The sequence below is a fragment of the Glycine max genome, chromosome 18 (genome assembly GCF_000004515.6).
Source record: "Glycine max cultivar Williams 82 chromosome 18, Glycine_max_v4.0, whole genome shotgun sequence".
Taxonomy (NCBI): Eukaryota; Viridiplantae; Streptophyta; class Magnoliopsida; order Fabales; family Fabaceae; genus Glycine; species Glycine max.
This window is the reverse complement of record NC_038254.2, coordinates 5,499,974-5,520,085: the sequence shown is the minus strand read 5'-3', so window position 1 is coordinate 5,520,085 and position 20,112 is coordinate 5,499,974. Positions and strand designations below refer to the sequence as shown.

General features: G+C 32.3%; 2 protein-coding genes across 4 annotated transcripts; one reads left to right on the top strand and one right to left on the bottom strand.

The window, feature by feature from the left end:
• The first annotated feature begins 1,761 nt into the window (after positions 1-1,761).
• LOC100818177 (protein PMR5) lies at positions 1,762-6,502 on the top strand. The gene is made up of 5 exons (XM_003551210.5): positions 1,762-2,229; positions 2,640-2,811; positions 3,314-3,492; positions 3,839-3,997; positions 5,809-6,502. The coding sequence occupies exons 1-5, from the start codon at positions 1,916-1,918 to the stop codon at positions 6,149-6,151; spliced, it is 1,167 nt and encodes a 388-aa protein (XP_003551258.1). The 5' UTR covers positions 1,762-1,915; the 3' UTR covers positions 6,152-6,502.
• A 5,288-nt stretch (positions 6,503-11,790) lies between these two features.
• AS1 (asparagine synthetase 1) lies at positions 11,791-16,876 on the bottom strand. Of its 3 annotated transcripts, none has more exons than NM_001248809.2 (14): positions 16,805-16,870; positions 16,567-16,690; positions 15,443-15,581; positions 14,920-15,015; positions 14,562-14,703; positions 14,255-14,445; positions 13,662-13,823; positions 13,482-13,562; positions 13,159-13,380; positions 12,927-13,061; positions 12,763-12,843; positions 12,595-12,681; positions 12,364-12,471; positions 11,791-12,267 (listed from the first exon to the last, which is right to left on the bottom strand). In NM_001248809.2, the coding sequence occupies exons 2-14, from the start codon at positions 16,644-16,646 to the stop codon at positions 12,052-12,054; spliced, it is 1,740 nt and encodes a 579-aa protein (NP_001235738.2). In that variant the 5' UTR covers positions 16,647-16,690; positions 16,805-16,870; the 3' UTR covers positions 11,791-12,051. The 3 variants fall into 3 exon arrangements, with proteins under 3 accessions (NP_001235738.2, NP_001336052.1, XP_040867595.1); NM_001349123.1 differs by having other exon boundaries at positions 16,567-16,661; XM_041011661.1 differs by having other exon boundaries at positions 11,795-12,267; positions 16,567-16,876.
• Between the last annotated feature and the right edge of the window lie 3,236 nt (positions 16,877-20,112).

Here is a 20,112-nt window from a genome sequence, read left to right as displayed (position 1 = left end):
CGTTCATCTTCACTAATTTTTATAGGCAAATATCATGACTAGACTTAGTTTTACTTAATGAATAATTTCTCTTTTTACCGATTACTTTTTGCAAATATTTGAGTCAATGTCCAACTCTTACAAAATACTATGTTTAATAAGTTGACACAAGTGATTCAGCAATTGGATTCATTAACTAAAATCTGAAAATACTATGTAATAAATTATGGGACGTAATACTATGATATATTTTAAAAAAATCAATACAACTAATAGTAATAAACTATGGGGAGAATTGATTAGGAAATTTTAAAATTATTTATGAATAACCACGTTCAATAATTGTCTGTAATAAACACAAGCTGAAGAGTGGAGACTATAGTTCCTTTCTTGTGTCCCCTCTATTCTATTATCTCTCCTAGTCCTTAAGAAATCTCCAATTACAACTTTGTGGGACCCAGCCCAAATTGCCTTTGCTTGACTGGTTTTGTTCATTAAAGAATCTTACATGTGACATAAAAAGCAAGTGGGTTTTTGAACAAAATAAAAAATAGAAACAACAATTACATACAGTGTTCATATTACATAGAGTTGTAGACAGATGCAAAACACTCCCTCTCTCCTACCCATGCTTGACAGAATGTTTGTTTCAGCCACCCAAAATATCAGATCCTGATTGCATGCATTTACATATATTCACCCAGCAATGAATTGGTAAAATTGGATGAGAATCACACAGTTCCAATTTTTAAACGTTTGTTTTAAATCTTATTTATTCAGATAAAATATATATGAGGATTTTTTTATTTAACAATCCAATTAATTAATTGTATAAAAATATGAGATTGGTTTGATTATTGGAAAGGACTCGAAGGTAAAGGAAAAAAAGAAGAAGGAAGATGCTAGAGAATGTTAATATTTCTAATAAAATTAATAAACTATTATCATAAAATATAATAATTAGTTGTGTGAATGCATAAAAAAGTATAAATTCTTTCACCGTCATTTGAGATTTTTTTTTTCCGATTCTCCTCTAAAGAGCACCTGATTGTAGAATGTAAAATAATAAATTTGAATTGATGATTATAAAATTAATGGTGAATATTAAGTATACACGCCTTTCAAAAAAATATATTAAGTATACTATATAATGAATTATAAAATTCATTGAAAAGAAAATTATTAATAGCACATTACTTAACGGTTAACACATTTTTTTAAAAACTTTTTCTTTTTCGATTTTATATATTTTAGTAAATTTAAATAAGTTGTGTTGAAAATAATGTTAATATTGAGATTACACGCCTCTTTGTTACATACAAAGATGAAAAAAAAAACACACAATAAATAAAAAGACAACATATAAGAAAATATGAAAAAATCATAATTTATTTGCATGTGATTCGGATCCTACTTTTTACATCTATGAAATTTGTTTAATGTGACATTTCAAAAAGATTTAATTATAAACCCAACATCCTCGTCATAAATTAGGAAACAAATTTATAATTTACAAATATCATCTTTAAATCTAAAGAGCAGTAGAGAGATAACATAAAAAATTTAAATCTAAACAATATTATATAAATTTAAAATAAAAACTTGAATTGTTTCCATAACACTCCTTCTTTCTATATTGAAATATATGATTCATTTGCTCATCAACAACTAAAATCACATGCTCATACTTGTTTAAGAGTGGTTCATTTTTTTATTTATTCACCGCACTTTGACAACGTTTAATCTACCTTCTTCACATGTACACAACAAAACAAATCTCCCCACTGTTATCCTGACATTATTTTCAGACACCAAAAACCTTCATCCTTTATATATTTACATCTTTTCAGAACAGTCCAAACATCCTTCTTTCCTCTCCCTCCATTTTCCCTGTCCCTTTTTGTCTACAACCTTTCCTTTCCCCTCTCTCTCTCCAATGGCACTTCTCCATTCCCTATTTGCTCTTCCCTTCCTTCTTCTTTCCCTTCAACTCCACACATCCTCATGTGCCCTCCTACTAAGCCTGAGGCACCACCACAACACTCTCCACCAGCAGAGGCCAATGATCCATGCCAACCAAACCAACTGTGCACTGTTTGTGGGAACCTGGGTCCAAGATGACTCTTACCCTCTCTACCAATCCTCCAACTGCCCCATCATAGATCCACAGTTCAACTGCAAATTGTTTGGCCGCCCTGATTCTGATTACCTCAGATACAGATGGAGACCCCTCAACTGTGACCTCCCAAGGTACCCCAAAAGCTCAAAACAAGGACTTTTCTCATAAAGATTACATTTTTGTTGTTTTCAAAGACATTGCAATTTTCTTCAGAAAATGGGGTGTGTGGTTTTGGTTTTTAGAAACTGTTTTTTTGTTTTTTGTTTTTAAGAGGCAACTAAAACAAGGTTTTTCAAATAGCTGATATAGGGTGATGTAAGACACTGAGAAAATATTTCCTAGTTGTCTATGTTTTTTGGTTTTGAAAACACTTGTTTTAGAAATAATATTTTTCAAAATTTATTTGATTTTGTATGAGAAATTGATTGTTGAATAGTTTGGAATTGTTTAAGAAACAGTTTTTAAAACTAATAGAATAGAAGTGAATGAAAAAAGACCTCAGTATATGCCTCTAAATGGTTTTGTAGCATGTTCTTGGTAGGTTCAATGGGGTGGAGTTTCTGCTACAAATGAAGGGCAAAACTGTGATGTTTGTAGGGGATTCACTGGGGCGTAACCAATGGCAGTCACTGATTTGTATGATATATGCTACAGTTCCTCAGACACAGACACAATTGGTCAGAGGGGAACCACTCTCAACCTTCAGATTTTTGGTCAGTGTGAACATATTAATTTCTTCTTAGCAATCATAATGTTTATTTTACCCACTTCACATTTTTTTAAACAATTCTTATTTTCCATTGAGATTCTAGATTTAGGCCATGATGTTGTCAATTAATTAACTTGCCCCTATTTTTATTTTCTGGGCAAAGTTTTTCAATTTTTGGTTTAGGGAAAAGGAAAGTAAGCACAGTGGTTCTGCAGCAGCAGAACAGTATGTGTTGTGTGCCTCTTTGTTATAAGCTTCATTCAAAATCAGAGGGAGTAGGTTCAGGATATTTTCAATAGGACAAAGTATCTGTTTGCAAAAGGTGGTGTGAGGGGGACCCAAATGTACTATTAAGCCATTATGTTTTGGGCTAGTAGATGCAAACTGGAACACTAAATTATGCTCATGCTTTTGTTTGTATAAAGTAGACTTGTATAAAAGCAGAATTTTACAGCTGCAAAAAGATTAAGATGGTCCTTAATTGGGTTTTGATATGGTATGTGCAGGACTACGGTGTGACCATTTCATTTTACAGGGCTCCTTATTTGGTTGAGATTGATGTGGTCCAAGGAAAGAGAATTTTGAGGCTGGAGGAGGTTGATGGGAATGGTGACGCATGGAGAAGTGCAGATGTGCTGTCTTTCAACACTGGACATTGGTGGGATCATCAAGGCTCTCTTCAAGGGTATCTAACTATCTCTTCCCTTTTATAAGCTTATTTAACAAAATATTAAAGAATGAATAGTGTATGCAATGAAAGTATATAGAATTTTTACATATCTGGTCACAAACTGTCATGCTGTCATGTATTTGCTGATTTTTACGTTTAACAGTCTTAAAAGTCATATGGTGATGATTTTTTTATTAATTCATACTTCATAGTGCAATTTTTTTTTATACTAATAGTAAAAAGAAATAAAACTCAACTAAATATCTCCAAAAAAGGAAAAAACTACCCTTTTCCCTTTTTCCTCTTTATAAATTATGTTGCTAACTTTGAAGTAATTTGGTATTTGGTATATTTTGTGCAGGTGGGATTATATGGAATTAGGAGGCAAATACTACCAAGATATGGATCGTTTAGCAGCTTTGGAAAGGGGTATAAAAACATGGGCTAATTGGGTGGACTCCAATATTGATAGTAGCAGAACCAAAGTGTTCTTCCTGGGAATTTCTCCTTCACATACCAAGTATGGACTGAGTCTTTCTTTCTCTCTCTTACATTATTGTACTATATAACATGTGTGGTATGTTTAGGCTTCATAATTTTGTCTGTTCAATTGGAATATCATATCCAAAACGTTTAAATCTTCCTCTATCTGAAGAGTTAAGGGCTTGGGACTAGGAGCCCCCTTCTTTTGACCCTTTACAATTTACAAGTAGAGTCTTGACTCTTTAGTTTCCTATCTTAGAAGCTGAAATTCATGGGTTTGCGTTTGTCCTTTGTCCTATCTCTATCAGTCTAGCAAACACATTTGCATTTGGATAGTTTACCTTAGGGTGGTGGTGCCCCCTATGTTTAGACTAGTCATTCATAAGCTAACCAATAATTTTCCTATAGTTTTGAATAATGCAAATAGTACTTTTTTTTAGATGATAATGCAAATAGGACTATTAGTCACAGATTTGACTCTTCTAAAATAAAGTAATTTTATTTATTAATGAGAAAATTAATTATTAATATTTTAACACATTTATAGTTTGTTATTTATATATACGTAATATCAAACTATTGATTTGATCATCAACAACTGAAATTACTTATTTTATTCTTTAAAGTGAATTACTCGTTTTAATTTTAGTGGAGCTAGATCCGTAAAAGAATGCACTCTGTTGGCTAAAGATTTGTAGTGTGCTGGTTAATATCACGTACACGATGTAGTGAGTCACTGATTGTGTGATTAGTATTTGTTTTTTGACATAATGTGATTAGTATTGTCCAACTTTACTTTAGTGTGTTTATAAATATGATATGTATGCGTATTTTAAAATGGTAAAAATGAAAAATTGGAGCTATGCAATTTGTGCAAAGGCACCTTTTTGTGGCACTTTTATTGCCCTTCCACAATCCAATATTCCGATTCAATTTGGAGAAAGTTAGATCAAGGTGATGCGTGTCCTGAGAAAATTTCGATGTTTTTCTAAATGTCGGTGAAAAAAATAAATGCATCATCTTATGTTAATCGCCTACTAAATACGTTTTGTACAAAAGAGCAAAGACTACATTTATTTGTGGGCCCATTTCATAGATTTTGTTCTTTATTTGAACTTCTCATTCAACATATGTTTAAATGTCATAGGATAGGGACTCGGTGGATGTGTTTTGCAGCACCTTTTTTTTGTGTTAATGGCATCATTTCTTATTTTTTAAGTGTTATTTTCAAATTTCCCTTATTTAAATAAAATGAGTATGTCATTTTTTAAATTTTAATTTCAAATGTGTTAATTTCTTTAATCAAAATTTTCATTCCAAAAGTAATTTATAATTTCTCTTTCAAAAGTTTTAAAATAATAATTAAAAAATAAAGGATATTGGCATATTGCCATTAAAAGAAAAAGTGATGTAAAAAGTAAGAATCTAGAGACTTTATATATTTTAACTTGGCAAGGCCACATTTAGTCCATTAAGATGGTCTTGTTCTGTAGCCCAATACTATTACAGATTTTGTGCTTTTGGGGCTTAACTATCACAACTTTTTGGGACCCAAAAAAGAAAAAAAAATCACACAACTACTTGACCAATATGACTAGTATTGTCCTTACACAAGTTTTATCTAAAACTTCAAAAAATTTAAACACAATCCTTCCAATTATAACGTGGATACGCATCCTTTGAAGTAGTGGCATTATATGTGAGATACAAATTTTAAGAGTGATTAGTGTTTTACAAATGTACATTTTACATATTGTAAAATCTTCAGTGGTTTGGTTAACCTAGTTTGTCTTTTTTTCTACAAATTTCACTATAAAACTTGTAAAACTTGATGGCATTGTTATGCAGCCCAAATGAATGGAATTCTGGAGTGACAGCAGGACTGACCACAAAGAACTGCTATGGTGAAACTTCTCCAATTATTAGCACTGGCACAGCATACCCTGGTGTATACCCTGAGCAAATGAGGGTTGTGGACATGGTTATTAGAGAAATGAGCAACCCTGCTTATCTTCTTGACATCACAATGCTATCAGCATTTAGGAAGGATGCACATCCCTCCATTTATAGTGGTGATTTGAATCCTCAACAAAGAGCTAACCCTACCTACTCAGCTGATTGCAGCCACTGGTGTCTTCCTGGATTGCCAGATACTTGGAATGAACTATTCTATACTGCCTTGTTCTATTAAATTTTGTGGTTTGCTTACTAATTAACACACTTCCTCTTCACTGTTTTTATGAGTAATATTAGGTAATACATTTATTGAGAGGGTTGCATGATATAGCTGCAACTGATTCATATGTAAAGATATGCTAATGAGATGAAATATTTTTTTTTATTTTAAAAAATTTAGGAAAGGAGGATTAGGATAGTTTCCAATTCAAGGAATGAGAAGTCTACCTTACCAAATGTAACCTATCAATTATGAAAGCTCTACTTGGGCAATCCCTAGAGATTAGAAAAGGAGTTTTCTTTGTTCTATTAATGTAAGCAGACAATTTTAGTATACATTTCCAAAGTAAAAGAAAAAGTTTAAGTACACTTGTGCATTTGTTTTGGAAATAAATTTCTTGGATCCGTACTTTAAAATGTTTGACTTGTGGACCACTGTTAAGCCTACTTTGACCCACACAGCCAAATAATTAAGGGCAATTTTTATGCGTCCTATTCTTCGATTGATGTAGCTTATAAATTTTATATCCCCACATTACCCTTCAGGGTCTTGGCCCTCCGATTTGTCGCCTTTACATCTTATGTGCTTACAATAGCTCCCTCCACCTCCTCTTCGCTTTTGTTGTTGATAGCGCATTACAAAATTGTTGATTTGGAATGATACATAATAGAATCGTTGATTCATAATATAGTTATGTATTTCAGAATGCATATTTCGTAATACATGTTGATATATTATGGCACAAGCATTTTGGAATACATTTAGAGTGCGTTTGGATAGAGAATTTTAACTGAGGAAAGTAATTTATTAGAGAATTTGAATTTCTGTAATTTAGAATTCATTGTTTGGATGCTTTTTATGAAGAATTTAAAATTTTGGAATTTTAAAACAGAATTTTAAACAACTAAAAATCTGGAATTTCAATTTCCTTCTAAAAAGTGAGAAATTGAAATTCTCTTTTTACATTCTTTTTCAAGAAATATTGTCCGAGCTCCTAAGATATCGATCGAGTGTGAGCATAGAGAAACAAGTATAACTAGCACACCAATCATATCTTCTCTTTTTTTTATTCATTTTTTTTCATCCTCATAATTTTAATTTTTTTTATCCAAACACAAAATTTTGAAAATAAAAGAATTTCAATTGAAGTATTTGAAATTCTTAGAATTTTAAATTTCTCAGAATTTTAAATTTCTTCATCCAAACACACTCTTATAAAATATTTGTATCATTTTGAATCAATGAATTTGTAATACGCAAGTATTCTAAAAGGCCTATTTCGTAATATATGTTGATATTTCATAGAATAGACATTCCATAATACATTTCCAGATTACATGTATAATTCTGGATCAATGAATTCGTAATATACTAGTGTTTAAGAAATGTATTCCAAATTATCTGTTTTGTAATGATAGGAGATAATAAATAGTAATTACGAGAAAATAAATAGAGATTTAGGGAGACAAATTAGGGATTGGATTGATAAATAAATAGAGAATAAATAGGAGAAATTGGCTCAGAGTAAATTCTATTAGTACTCTGCCCCTATATATAGGGGAAATAAGATAAGGTTTTTTCTATCATTCACTTACGTAATAATTCTTAATTCCTTGTACTCCAGTTTCTGAATAATAGAATTTTGGAATCCTTCCTTCATCTAAGGATTTCCTATTTCTCTTTAATTCATCGAATTCCTCATAATTCCTTGAATTATCATATCAATTGGTATTAGCTTGGACCTTCCCAGCAATCGACATCCATGGCAATCAACACACGGAGTCACACACAGATGGAAGAGTGCTTGGAGAATAAGATCATCAAACACACGGAAGCAAAGTTGATGGAGATCGCAGGATCCATGCAAAAGACCCTAGAAGATTCGTTACAACAGAACATCCACAACTCCTTCAAGAAATTACCTGAGAACGAAGCCAATTTCGATAACAATAGTACCCTGGGTAGAATGGCGAAAGGAAATCCAGCCTAAGTGGTTGCCATTGGCAGAATGGTGGTACAATACTACCTACCATACTTCTATTCGCGCCACCCCATATGAAATAGTCTACAGGCAGCCACCACCAGCCTACTTACCTTATCTTCCTGGTGATTCGAAGATTGAGCTAGTTGACAAAAGTTTACTCAAGCGCGAGGAGATGTTAAAGTTGCTGAAGTTTCACCTCCGAAGAGCTCAAGACCGAATGAAGCAGTTCACGAATAAACATCACAATGATCGCCAGTTTCAGATAAGGGATTTTGTTTATGTTAAGCTTCATCCCTATCGTCAAGTCTTTGTTTCTCATTGGGTTAATACTAACTTGGCACCTAAGTTTTATGGCCCCTTCCAAGTGCTGGATCGCATAGGCCCTATGGCTTATCAACTTGAACTTCCTGTTGGATCTCGCATTCATAATGTCTTTCATGTTTCTCAACTCTAAAAGCATGTCGGCACTGTGGTTACTACTACAAATATTCCTGCCAGCGCTGACGTAAGCTTTGCTTCACGTGAACCAGAGTCTATTTTGGATTGAATGACTGTCAAATGGGGCAACCGGGCTGTTACTAAAGTTCTAGTAAAGTGGAAACATCAACTTCTGGAGGATGCCACATGGGAGTTTTACTATGATCTTTTGCAACACTATCCTTCCTTCAATCCTTGAGGTCAAGGATATTTTTGAGGGGCGGGTAATGATAGGAGAGAATAAATAACAATTATGAGAAAATAAATAGAGATTCAGGGAGACAAATTAAGGATTGGGCAAATAAATAGAGAATAAATAGGAGAAATTGGCTGAGAGTAAATTCTGTCAGGGAGACAAAATAGGGATTGGATTGACAAATAAATAGAAGAAATTGGCTGAGAGTAAATTTTGTTAGTACTCTACAACTATATATAGGGGAAATAAGAGAAGGTTTTTCTATCATTCACTTACATAATAATTTCCAATTCCTTGTACTCCCGTTTCTGAATAATAGAATTTCGAAATCCTTTCTTCATCTCAGGATTCCCTATTTCTCTTTAATTCATCGAATTTCTCATAATTCCTTGAATTAACATATCACGTAATATATCAACATACATTACAAAATAGTTATTTCATAATACATTTTTGGAATACCTATATATTACGTATCAACAATTTAGGAAAACACCAAAAATGGATGTTGGAAAAAAAATCACACATAGCTCTTTACCTTCAACTGCGAAGTAGCTTCAATGAAGACGATTGTGGTGCCTTCACAGGTGGTTGTGGGGTGGCTATTGTCATCGAATGGCTGATGGCAAAGGTGCGACAATTGCTATTGTGAATTAGGAGCAGCACAAGAGGAAGATAGTGGGGTGTAACGCAAGAGGAATGAAGACAAAGAATGGGGTGTTCAAGTAAAACTAATAAAAGGGTATTTTAGTCCATTTGGGGTATTTATTATCTCTTATCATGTGCACCAAGAAAAAAATGAAATGCATAAAGCATAAGACAAGCAAAGCAAATATATTGATCCAAAGAGTCCAAGGTCAAAAGTGTAGCTAGGTGCACCAGCTTTATTATTTGTGCACCCAACATTTTTTGTTAATTCCAAAATTACCCTACGTCGAAGGTACACAAGTTCGTGATTGATCCATATGTTTAAATTAAACTTACGGATCATGTAATCCGTATAAAATATACGGATCATGAAATCCGTAAGTATAATTTAAACATACGGATCATGTTGATCCATATGGTTTGTACGGATGAACTTGATCCGTATGAATCATATGGATCAACGGATCAACTTGAGTGAAGGGTATTTTTGCCCATTCACTTAAAATGCAGGGTGCATCTAGCATCACCCTAAGGTCAATTATAAAAATCTGGCAACATTGCACAAGGGTTATGCAAGCTCTTGCTATTTACACCTCATTTTTCTAAGTACACCCATACCCCTTTTCTACCTCTCAATTACTCATTATATCCTTTTCTTAAAGAAGTACACCCCTTTTACTTTCTAGAAATGTATTTATGAAATTACATATATCTATTCCAGAAATTTGTCTCCAGAATTATGAATCATAGTTCTATAGAAATACTTTTGGAATAAATATATATTTTTCAATAAATTATCACTTTAGAATTAAAATGGTTGACTAGAAATAAAAAAAAAATGGTAATACTACGCTAGTGTTCTTTAAATCTTATCTAAAATCTTATTTTCATCTTATCTTTGTTATTCTTTAAACCATAATTTTAAACCATCTTCATCATATAATACTACATTTCCATCATTATTATACAATATTTTGTGTTTTCCTTAATGTGATAATACACTTCAAGGTACGTTCATTACTAACTTCATGTGACACTGAATTGTTGACATAAACTTGAATTAGAAAATGAATGAATGCACTTAATGGAAAGAAACCATCGTCAAAAGCTTTGCTTTGTAATTAAGGTGTATAATATATGAAGCTAGCAATGAATATACCTAGAAATACATTGTCGCGTGAAAGAAAATATAAAATATTGTATAATAACGATAAAACACAGTATTGTATAATGAATATATAGTGAACATAGTTTCAAATTAGGGTTTAAAAAATAACAAAGATAAAATGAAAATAAGATTTTAGATAGGATTTAAAGAACACTAATAATAAGATAAAAATAAGACTAACAAACATGAATATAAGATAAGCATTTATCATTTGTTTCATCAACCATCTTAATTCTTAAGTGATATTTTATTAAAAAAAATATATACTTATTCCGAAAGTATATCTCTGGAACCATGAATCATAGTTCTGGAGATATATTTTTGAAATTGGTATATGTAATTCTGAAAAGATATTTTTCAAAAGTAAAAGAGGTGAACTTCTTTAGTAGAAGGGAGCATGGGGTGTATTTAGGAAAAATAGAGGTGTAAATAGCAGGAACCGGTACATAATACTATTCCAGACCCAAAACATCGTAATGTAACCCCCAATACGTTAACAATGAGCACCCACGAATTATGAAATTTGATACCAAGGCACCCCTCACAGACCATGTAGAAAGCACTAACCTAGTTGCAACACCATTACTCTCATATCCTATGTTTGGATAGATACTTTAAATTATGTCTATAATCATTGCTCTTGTATCCAATATTTGCACAAAGAAAAACAAATAAGAAGGAATAAAAAAAAACTAAGCAAAGAAAGAAAAAATAATTAATAAAATAATTTTCAATTTTTTCTTCATTTGATTTTTATTCAAATTTTAAGTTTGTTTCTCATTTCATTTTCTTTTCCCTCGACCAAATAAAAGGTTAATATTTTTTCACGAAAAAAAATCACTATAAACAGTCTAATCAGAATTATAAATTTGAGAGATACACGTCAGAAGTGTTCCGTACTATTGAGTGGGCTTGGTTAGTCTCTTTATCAATCAATCATTCCCTAATATCTGCCTATATTAAGGCCTATTTTGAACATACGTTCTTTGTGTTGGCCTTTTTTGTAAGGTTAATAAGAAGTTCTACAATCATTTGTAGAAGTTAGCATATAAATCATAATACTTACTGTGTCACTTTCCTTTTTATTTTTTGAAATGTATGGCATGAATAATATGCTTTCAGTTCAGCTAGTTAGAATTTTTGGTAATACACAGGTAACGAAAATTTGAAATAGTGAACCATGCATTCAAATTTAACTGATAACATTTTCTTGGAAATCCAGTACATTATGATAGTGTTCAGGTGACATAAATAGAAAATAAAGACAAGATGTGGATGGCACAACACTTAAGACAGCTAGATAGAGAGCCTTATCTATTTATATACCATTCCCTGGATAAACTACAAAGCAAGCAAAATTTTCATTTTATGATGACTAGTATAATAATATTATATGCTGGTTCTAGGGCAACTACTAGTCCTTGCTATGGCTCATACAAGCTCTATATGGCAACTCCTAGTGGAGAAACTTCCATCTTGGGTATGATCTTCTCTGGTTCTACAGCTTTGACCTGGTTTCCATAAGCTGATGCATGCACTCCAAGTGCTGCTCTACCTGATGGATCAAGGTTGTTAGACCAAGCAGCATCCCACTCAACAGCTTTTGCTGTGCTACATGCAACACTTGGTCCTCCAGGAACAGTGAGCCTTGCTGAGTTCTACAAAACCAAATTAAGGGGCACAGAGATTTGGATCAGCCCTTGTTAAATCGACATGAATTATTTTCATATCTAGGTATGATTGACTAAAATTACCTGAGGGAAGAACCTCTCAAATATCATTCTATAGTGGTATGCTTCTTTGGTGGTTGGAGTGTTGAAGGGGAAAATGTTGGCAGCATTGAGCATCATTCTGTCAGTTACCTAAAGGAAATTTTCATAAACCAATAATTAACAATATGAAATGTCATGCCTGACCATTGATAACAAGAGAAAAAAAAAAAAAAAAAAAGAGATTAGCGAGAAAAGGTTTCATTCAAGTTTTACATGTTTCTCAGCATGAGCTTTAAGGCCATCAATCCAACCATAGCCAACTCCATCACTGAATTGTTCTTTCTGCCTATATAAAATGTGCTGCATAAAAATTAAAGTCTAACATGTTAGTTTAACAAATTAATTTTGCAAAGTTCTACAATGCTTCAAATCACATAGTACCTTTGGCAGATAAGGATGTTCTTCATCATCAAAGGCCCTCCTCAGTGCCCATTTCTCAATTCGCCCTTCTTCCTTTTTTATCTGAACAGATTACGTAGTAAACCACTTTAATAAAATGTAACATTTTTTAAGTGATGGTGCATTGCAATATTCTGTATCCATACCATTTTACACTCAGGATCAATGTTCATTGCAACTCTGATAAACTCTTTGTCCAAAAATGGTACTCTGGCTTCTAGACCCCAGGCAAAGGTCGATTTATTGGCTCGCAAGCAATCATATTTGTGGAGTGCTTTAATCTATATTCAAGAGAAAAAAGAAAGCATCTATTAACCCTTTTCCTTAACAGTCCATTTACTTATATTGTTCTGATAAGAAACATGATAACTGTATGACCTTGCGGCATGTTTCTTGGTGAAACTCTTCTTTGTTGGGTGCCTTGTGGAAATATAGATACCCTCCAAAGATTTCATCAGATCCTTCTCCAGAGATAACCATTTTGACTCCCAATGACTTGATCTTACGAGACATAAGAAACATGGGAATGCTTGCTCTAATTGTTGTCACATCATATGTCTCAATGTGATAGATCACATCTTCGATGGCATCTATGCCATCCTGCATACACCATATATAAAAACATTTACTAATTATGATGTTGTACATCAAAAAGCCCCCAAATTTTTTAGCAGTAAAAATACTATCTCATGTAAATATACCTGAACAGTGTAGTGAAATTCATGATGGACAGTTCCTATGTACTCTGCTACTTCCTTTGCAGCCTTTAGGTCGGGTGCACCCTACTCAACATAAGATGATTAAAGATTAAGACAAATTTCATGGTGTTCTTCTTATATTAAACAAATCCACTGCAAATTCAAGAACAGTTACATACACACCTCAAGGCCTACACAGAAAGAGTGTAATTTAGTTCCCCATTGCTTCGCAGCTTTTGTGCCTGCCAGGTAGCGAGCCGTGACGGCTGCAACCAATGAAGAGTCCAAACCTCCAGAGAGCAAAACACCAAAGGGCACATCAGTCATCAACCTTTTTACCACAGCCTGCAATAACATTCACTTATATCAGCTATAGTGTAGTAAAGAGCAGGAGATATAAGGTGGGTTGGATGATTAAAGGAGAAGGAAAAAGGGGAAAGGTCACGGGTTCGATCCCATCTACTAACAAAACTAATGTTTGCCGATAAAAAAAAAGAGTGTGGTAAAGTGCACGTTTGGATAAACAACTTAATTAATTACTTGTTCAATACGTGTTTATCACCTGAAAGCTTGTTAGAATAAGTTAAAATAGCTTATTTTGATAACTTCTTGATGAACCTTTTTGAAATAAGCTAAAATGAGTTTATAAGAAGGTTACAAGCTACTTTTGTAAGTCCAAGTAAGTTCTAAAGAAGCTTTTCCAAGGCTTCCAAAAGTAGGTGTTTTTGGATAAACGTTCAAATACAATGATGTGTTGTGTCATGTATGAATCTTACCTTCTCAAAGGCATGCCTCAAAGCAAGAGGATCATAAGGGGCAGATGGAATAGCCTCAGAGAACCATGGAGGATTGTACCATCTGCGGAACGCTCTCTCTTTGCTAGAATACAAGTGACCAGGTGGAAAAGACTCAAAATGTTCGCAATCATCATTCAACCCCTTCAATTCAGAGGAAATCCAGACAGAGCCTGAACAGAAGAATATGCCAAACTTTGTCACCATTTATTCAATTCAAATATGTTGTTTTAGTTCAAATAGAACACATGAATTCAATTCAAAAACAGGGCACATGTTAGAACATTACCATCTAAACCCCAACCAATGTACAAGGAAGTGACCCCAATTGCATCCCGTGCCACTATAAAACTGTTGTCACGAGTATCCAGCAGAACAAATGAAAATATACCATCAAGCATGTCCATAAAGTTTTCTCCGTGCTCCTCATACTAAAATAACACCATCAAGAAACAAGTGATAAGAACAGGAATTCCAATCATTTGTAACAGCCATATTCTATATGATTAAAAATTATGGAAATTTTGGTCAAAACTTAGAATAAGAATAACTGATGAATAAAACAAAGTTTCTAAAGTTTCTTCTGGTTTTTATGTATATATGATCAGGTTAAAATTTGTTGCAAAATATACATAGAGAAAACTAACCAGGTGAGCAATAACATCACAATCACTTCCTGTACGGAAGGTGTGATTAGGCAATTGTTTCCTGAGTTCTTCATGATTGTAGATCTCTCCATTCACCTGGTTTTCAGTGGATCATATTTAACATGAGTCATAATTTATCGCAGTGAAATTGGTGAGATTAGTAAATAAAAGCATAAAAAAGATCGAATATGTTACTATGGGATACATTCTAGTTTTATATATTACAACTTAAGTATTATGATTAAATTTATCTTAAAACCAATTAACTTTAAGCGAAGTTGTCCAACAAATATATAAGATTAAGACAATTAATGTGAAATTTGGATATTTTTTAATAATTATCCTACACGAGTTTAATGGTTAAGAAGATAAAAATATTTACACTATCAACCAATAAAAAAGTTACTATTAATATAATTTTTAAGATATTTATTATAAAAATTCACAAATTTGATATAAAATATTATCTTATGATCGAATAACTATAAAACTAATTTTAATCATTGAATATCACAAGGCTCACCGTAACAACAACAGTTTTGTCTTCATTGAAGAGGGGTTGATCACCAGAAGCTGGATCAACTATGGCTAACCGTTGATGAGCCAAATAGTTATCACCATATTGGTGGAGCCCACTCCAGTCAGGACCACGGTGCTTCAATCTGTGACATCAACAAACACAAAACAATAAATGGTAAATTATTAACTACTTATTCAAACTGCACTTTCTTAACTGATGACCCTTGAAATTTTCCTTTAACACTTCAAAGACAAATTAACTCCTTTTTCATACTTGTTTCCAACTGTTTGTTCTTTTGTTGCACTTTTACACCACAAAGTTACCAATAATTTCACAGCAAGGTGGGCCCCCACATGCCACTTATTATTTATTCTAGAATCCACTTAACTTGTCAAAGTCCAAACATGTTTATCCTTAAATACTAGTAGTTACATCTAAAAGATGATGACCGGGCCCCAACATAAAGCAATAATTTTAATTTTAACTCTTACGTATGTTTCAGTCGTTCCTTTTAAAATATTGAATGGACTAGCCAGTTGAAAATGGATGTGATAATATATACACTCTTACCTAACCGTATATTTCATCTAACACTTCTTATTTTTATATAACTTTTTCTTTATCACGTCATATTATTAATTACACACATATATTCCTCTTTTTTTATGTCTTTCTCTCTCTCTAGGTGTTAACTAAATATTAGTGTCCACCAATTTTTCCCCCTAGAAGATACCACCGCCATGACAGTTAAACACAAGGAAACAAATTATAAGCCCCACCCTTTTGATGGTTTTTTCTGTCTCCTTTTAGTGTATAAAATATAATAATAATTTTTCACAACTAGTTAGTATTTCAGTATATTAGTTACTGAAAATACTGTTACCATCATGCTGAATTTTCCACTTTCCATTTCCCATCAACACTCAATTCTCAATATTAGCATAGAAAACTTTAGCTGGGGAAGATTTTGGGCAGGGAAAACATGCATCAAAACAAGAAACTTTGAATACAAAACATCGAAGTTAAGTAAAGGGTATTTGAAAAGAAACCATCAAAATTCTTTTTCCTTCTTCCTTTGATATTGGTACGTGTGTGTATATATAAGAAGACAAAGAGAGAAACATTGCCTGCGAGAAAGCTCAAGGACGCGGACCCTTTTGGCTTGAGATGAATCAGAGCAACCAAGCACAGCAAGTATGCCACACATTGTGATATGATATCACTATGATATGTGATGATATAATATGTGAACTATGGTTAAGAAGAGAAAAGTAGCAAAACTTGAGAAAGAAAGAAAAAAATTGTATTGAGAAAAATGAGAAGATAAAGAAAGAAAGAAAGAAAGAAAGGAAGGAAGGAAATTACGTAGATGAAGGAGTGAGAGAGGGAATGGAGAACACGAAGAACGGTTCCAAGTTGAAAGAGTTAAGTGATCCACATAACAACGTACACGCATTTATATGCAAAGGGTGGAGGGGAAACGGTGTCGTTTTTTGTCTGATGTCGCTTTCTGCAATGCCGTGGGAATTGTTAACTGGATACCGGGTGGTCCCGGTCGCTCACACCGGGACCACCGACCGACTCTTTCGTCTTGCCAACCGCCACGTGGTGTGACGTGGTTTGCTATGGAATATTTTTCTCACTTCATTTAATAATTATTTTGTATTAAGGTTAGTTTTTATTTTATTATTTTCATTATTTGATTCCTTTTCTCGTTTGTGCTGAGCGATTTGCTGCTTCCCGTTTTGTCTTGTCTCCGAATACAGGAGAGAGAGAGATGTTTATCCGTTAATCCTTATTCCTTAAATACTTTTTTCTTTGGTTAAATTCTTTGAGAATTCATTAGAATCAATCAAGTGTTACGTCAAGTTGTGTTGTGTTTTTCAATGAAGTGATTCAATACTTTTTTTATTGGTATAAATTATGAAATATTGACTGCAAAAAATAATGATCTCTATTGAAAATTATAAACATAAATAATGTAAGTATTTTTTTCAATATGATTTATTATAATATTTAAGATTAAGATTTGAATCCTAAATTACTTAATTAAAAAATATAAAATCATTTTTGTTAATCAATAATTTTGATAGGGATTAAATAGTTGGAAACTGAAAAAAAAATATGCTTCTTTTATATATAATTAAGATTCTTATGAAATTACATGATTATGGAATCAAAATTTAGTTATGTAAATACTTTATTTTTTTATTATTGTAATCATTGTTTATAAATAAAAAGAGTAATTGTGGAAGTGACAAGTTAAATGAGATTAATTTTTAATAATAAGAGGATTAAATTAAACTTCAAAAATAAAATAAAAGATCAAAATAATAATTAAGCCTATAAAAATATATTAATCAAAATTTAAAATAAAATATTAGTTACAGCAAAAGATAATTAGATAGTTAGTCACATTAGTGAAAAGGATCAAATTTTAAAAGAAAAATGTCTCTTAATATAAAGTCTTCCGATATTAATTTAAAATTGTATATAAAACCACCCTTATTTTTAATTTCATACGTGCCTAATAACGTGTATACACGTGGGTTTGTAAATGCATTAATTGGTCAAAAATAGTTGCATGACATAACATTGCGGAATTGTAAATGTACTACAAAAAAAATTGATAAAAAAATGTTGCAACAAAGAAAGTACCACAAATTATATCTAACAGAGCAAGTTACTTAAAAAGAATAACTAATGAGCAAATTTCTCCAGGGTTCTCTTTGTTTTTGTGCAATGTTGAAGCTTTCTTCAACTTTGTGATATAAAAAAATCACGTATAACTACTGATAAAAAAAAAAAATCACGTACGACTTCAATTGTGAATGAGAAAATGCAAATTGATCATGGATGATAAAAAAAATAGTCAAAATGATTGGCTGCATATTTTCCAGAAATCATCGTGGCAGTAACTTCCGTGACACTCATATATACAAACCATTACGTATTATCGACGTGGCTTTGATTAGTGACTTCATTTTTGTCGCATTATATTAAATTGGAAGCTAACATAATTCCATTTCATGTGATCATAATTCATACGTTTGAAAATTTATGCCTGAGTTATTTACAATTATTCAAGTTTTTTTTTTTATTTTTGGACATGATATTAGGAATGAATATCTATCAATTTTATTGATGATTAATCTTCATCGAATAATCAAATTGATTACCTTTAATAAGGTTTCTCCTTTTAATAATATTTTTTTATTTGAGATCTTACTTAAAAACATCAATCTAATTTTAGTGAATCCAATAACATGTTGATTAGAATTATTTAAGTAAACCTTATAATTATCAATTTTATCAAATACAAACAACTAGTTATTTGTTCAATTTGAACTTAATAGATTGGTTCATTTACATGTTCAATCTAACGAAGCTTCAGTCATTGAATAATTGAGACTTTGATGAATAACTATTTGATTTTTTAGTTATTCTTTTCTTCTTCCTAGTCTATTAATAACAAAAATAAAATTTTTCCATGTATAAAAAAAATCCAATGGCTCTTACTACTATAACCTCCCCAACCACGATTTTTGTATATATTTTTTCTAAATATTCAACCTCAGTAGCTTCGTAGCATATGATGTCATTTACACTGAATACATGGTGAGAGTAACCACTTATAAACATTCTAACACTCAAATAAAGTTTGTATTCAATTGAAGAATGAAATGGTTAAAAAAATCAACCAAAAGTATTAATAGTGCTTTGGAGATGGAATAAGTAAGATTATACAACTGATATGAATCTTGTTAAAACTTATCACAATCAAAGAAGCAAGACCTTCATATGGTCTCTAGGTGAAGGGGTGTTCAATTCCTAAAATTGGTTGGGTTATATCTCAATGTGTCTGAAAAGTGTCTTTTGAACTATTAACCCTAAGTCAAAGTCTTGTGTTGATACGAGGTGGAATCAATATTTTAATGACTTTCTAATCACACCAATCTATAGATGTGGTAGTGCTTCAAACCTCACCAATCTAGGAGTTGGTGGTGTTTCTGATCTCATCAACTTAAAAAGGTGGTGGGACTTTTGATCTAATGTCTTGGAATCATGTGCCATATTTTGAACATCAATTTAGTTGGTATCTGGAGGATGGCAAGCAATGAGATTGTCTATATTCGAACATTATTTGTCCTTTAGCATGGTGGGCATCTTATGTCCTTTGGGAAGAGAAACATCGTGTGTCCCATGGAAAGGGAAATATCAAGTGTCCTCTGACATGTAAAACATTGAGTTGTCTACTCAAGGAGGTTGACCCATTTGGGGTAGTTCCCTCCATCCTAATCCATCAACAATGTATATCTACTTGTATAGTCTTTTAGCAAGGTTGTGTTGACTAAGGTATTATCCTTTTCCCACAAAATGCTATCTCTAGACTAATAGGTTAATGTGAGTGTAGGACTGTAGGTTGACTAAAGCCTCTTTGCCTTGGTGACTAGTATGAAATTCTTCTTATGAGTAGCCAAGAAGGACTCATCATGGTAAAGAACCTTAGCCTAACTTTGCAGCCTTCCAATATAGAAATGGAAGAAATTATTAGTATAATAGTATATACAAAAACATGTAACACATTGTAAAATATGTGTTAATTAATTAATTATTACATATCAAGTCTTATGCCTCATCATGAGCCTAACAAATCGAAGTGTGGACTACTT

What these genes read in the sequence shown, in the direction of transcription:
- LOC100818177 (XM_003551210.5), top strand. Translation starts at nt 1,916, where the DNA reads ATGGCACTTCTCCATTCCCTATTTGCTCTTCCCTTCCTTCTTCTTTCC. An exon ending in TCTCAACCTTCAGATTTTTG is followed by an intron (nt 2,812 to 3,313) that starts GTCAGTGTGAAC and finishes TGGTATGTGCAG; the next exon opens with GACTACGGTGTGACCATTTC. An exon ending in ATTTCTCCTTCACATACCAA is followed by an intron (nt 3,998 to 5,808) that starts GTATGGACTGAG and finishes ATTGTTATGCAG; the next exon opens with CCCAAATGAATGGAATTCTG.
- AS1 (XM_041011661.1), bottom strand. Translation starts at nt 16,646, where the DNA reads ATGTGTGGCATACTTGCTGTGCTTGGTTGCTCTGATTCATCTCAAGCC. An exon ending in AAGCTCATGCTGAGAAACAT is followed by an intron (nt 12,472 to 12,594) that starts GTAAAACTTGAA and finishes AATTTCCTTTAG; the next exon opens with GTAACTGACAGAATGATGCT. An exon ending in TTGAGAGGTTCTTCCCTCAG is followed by an intron (nt 12,268 to 12,363) that starts GTAATTTTAGTC and finishes TTGGTTTTGTAG; the next exon opens with AACTCAGCAAGGCTCACTGT.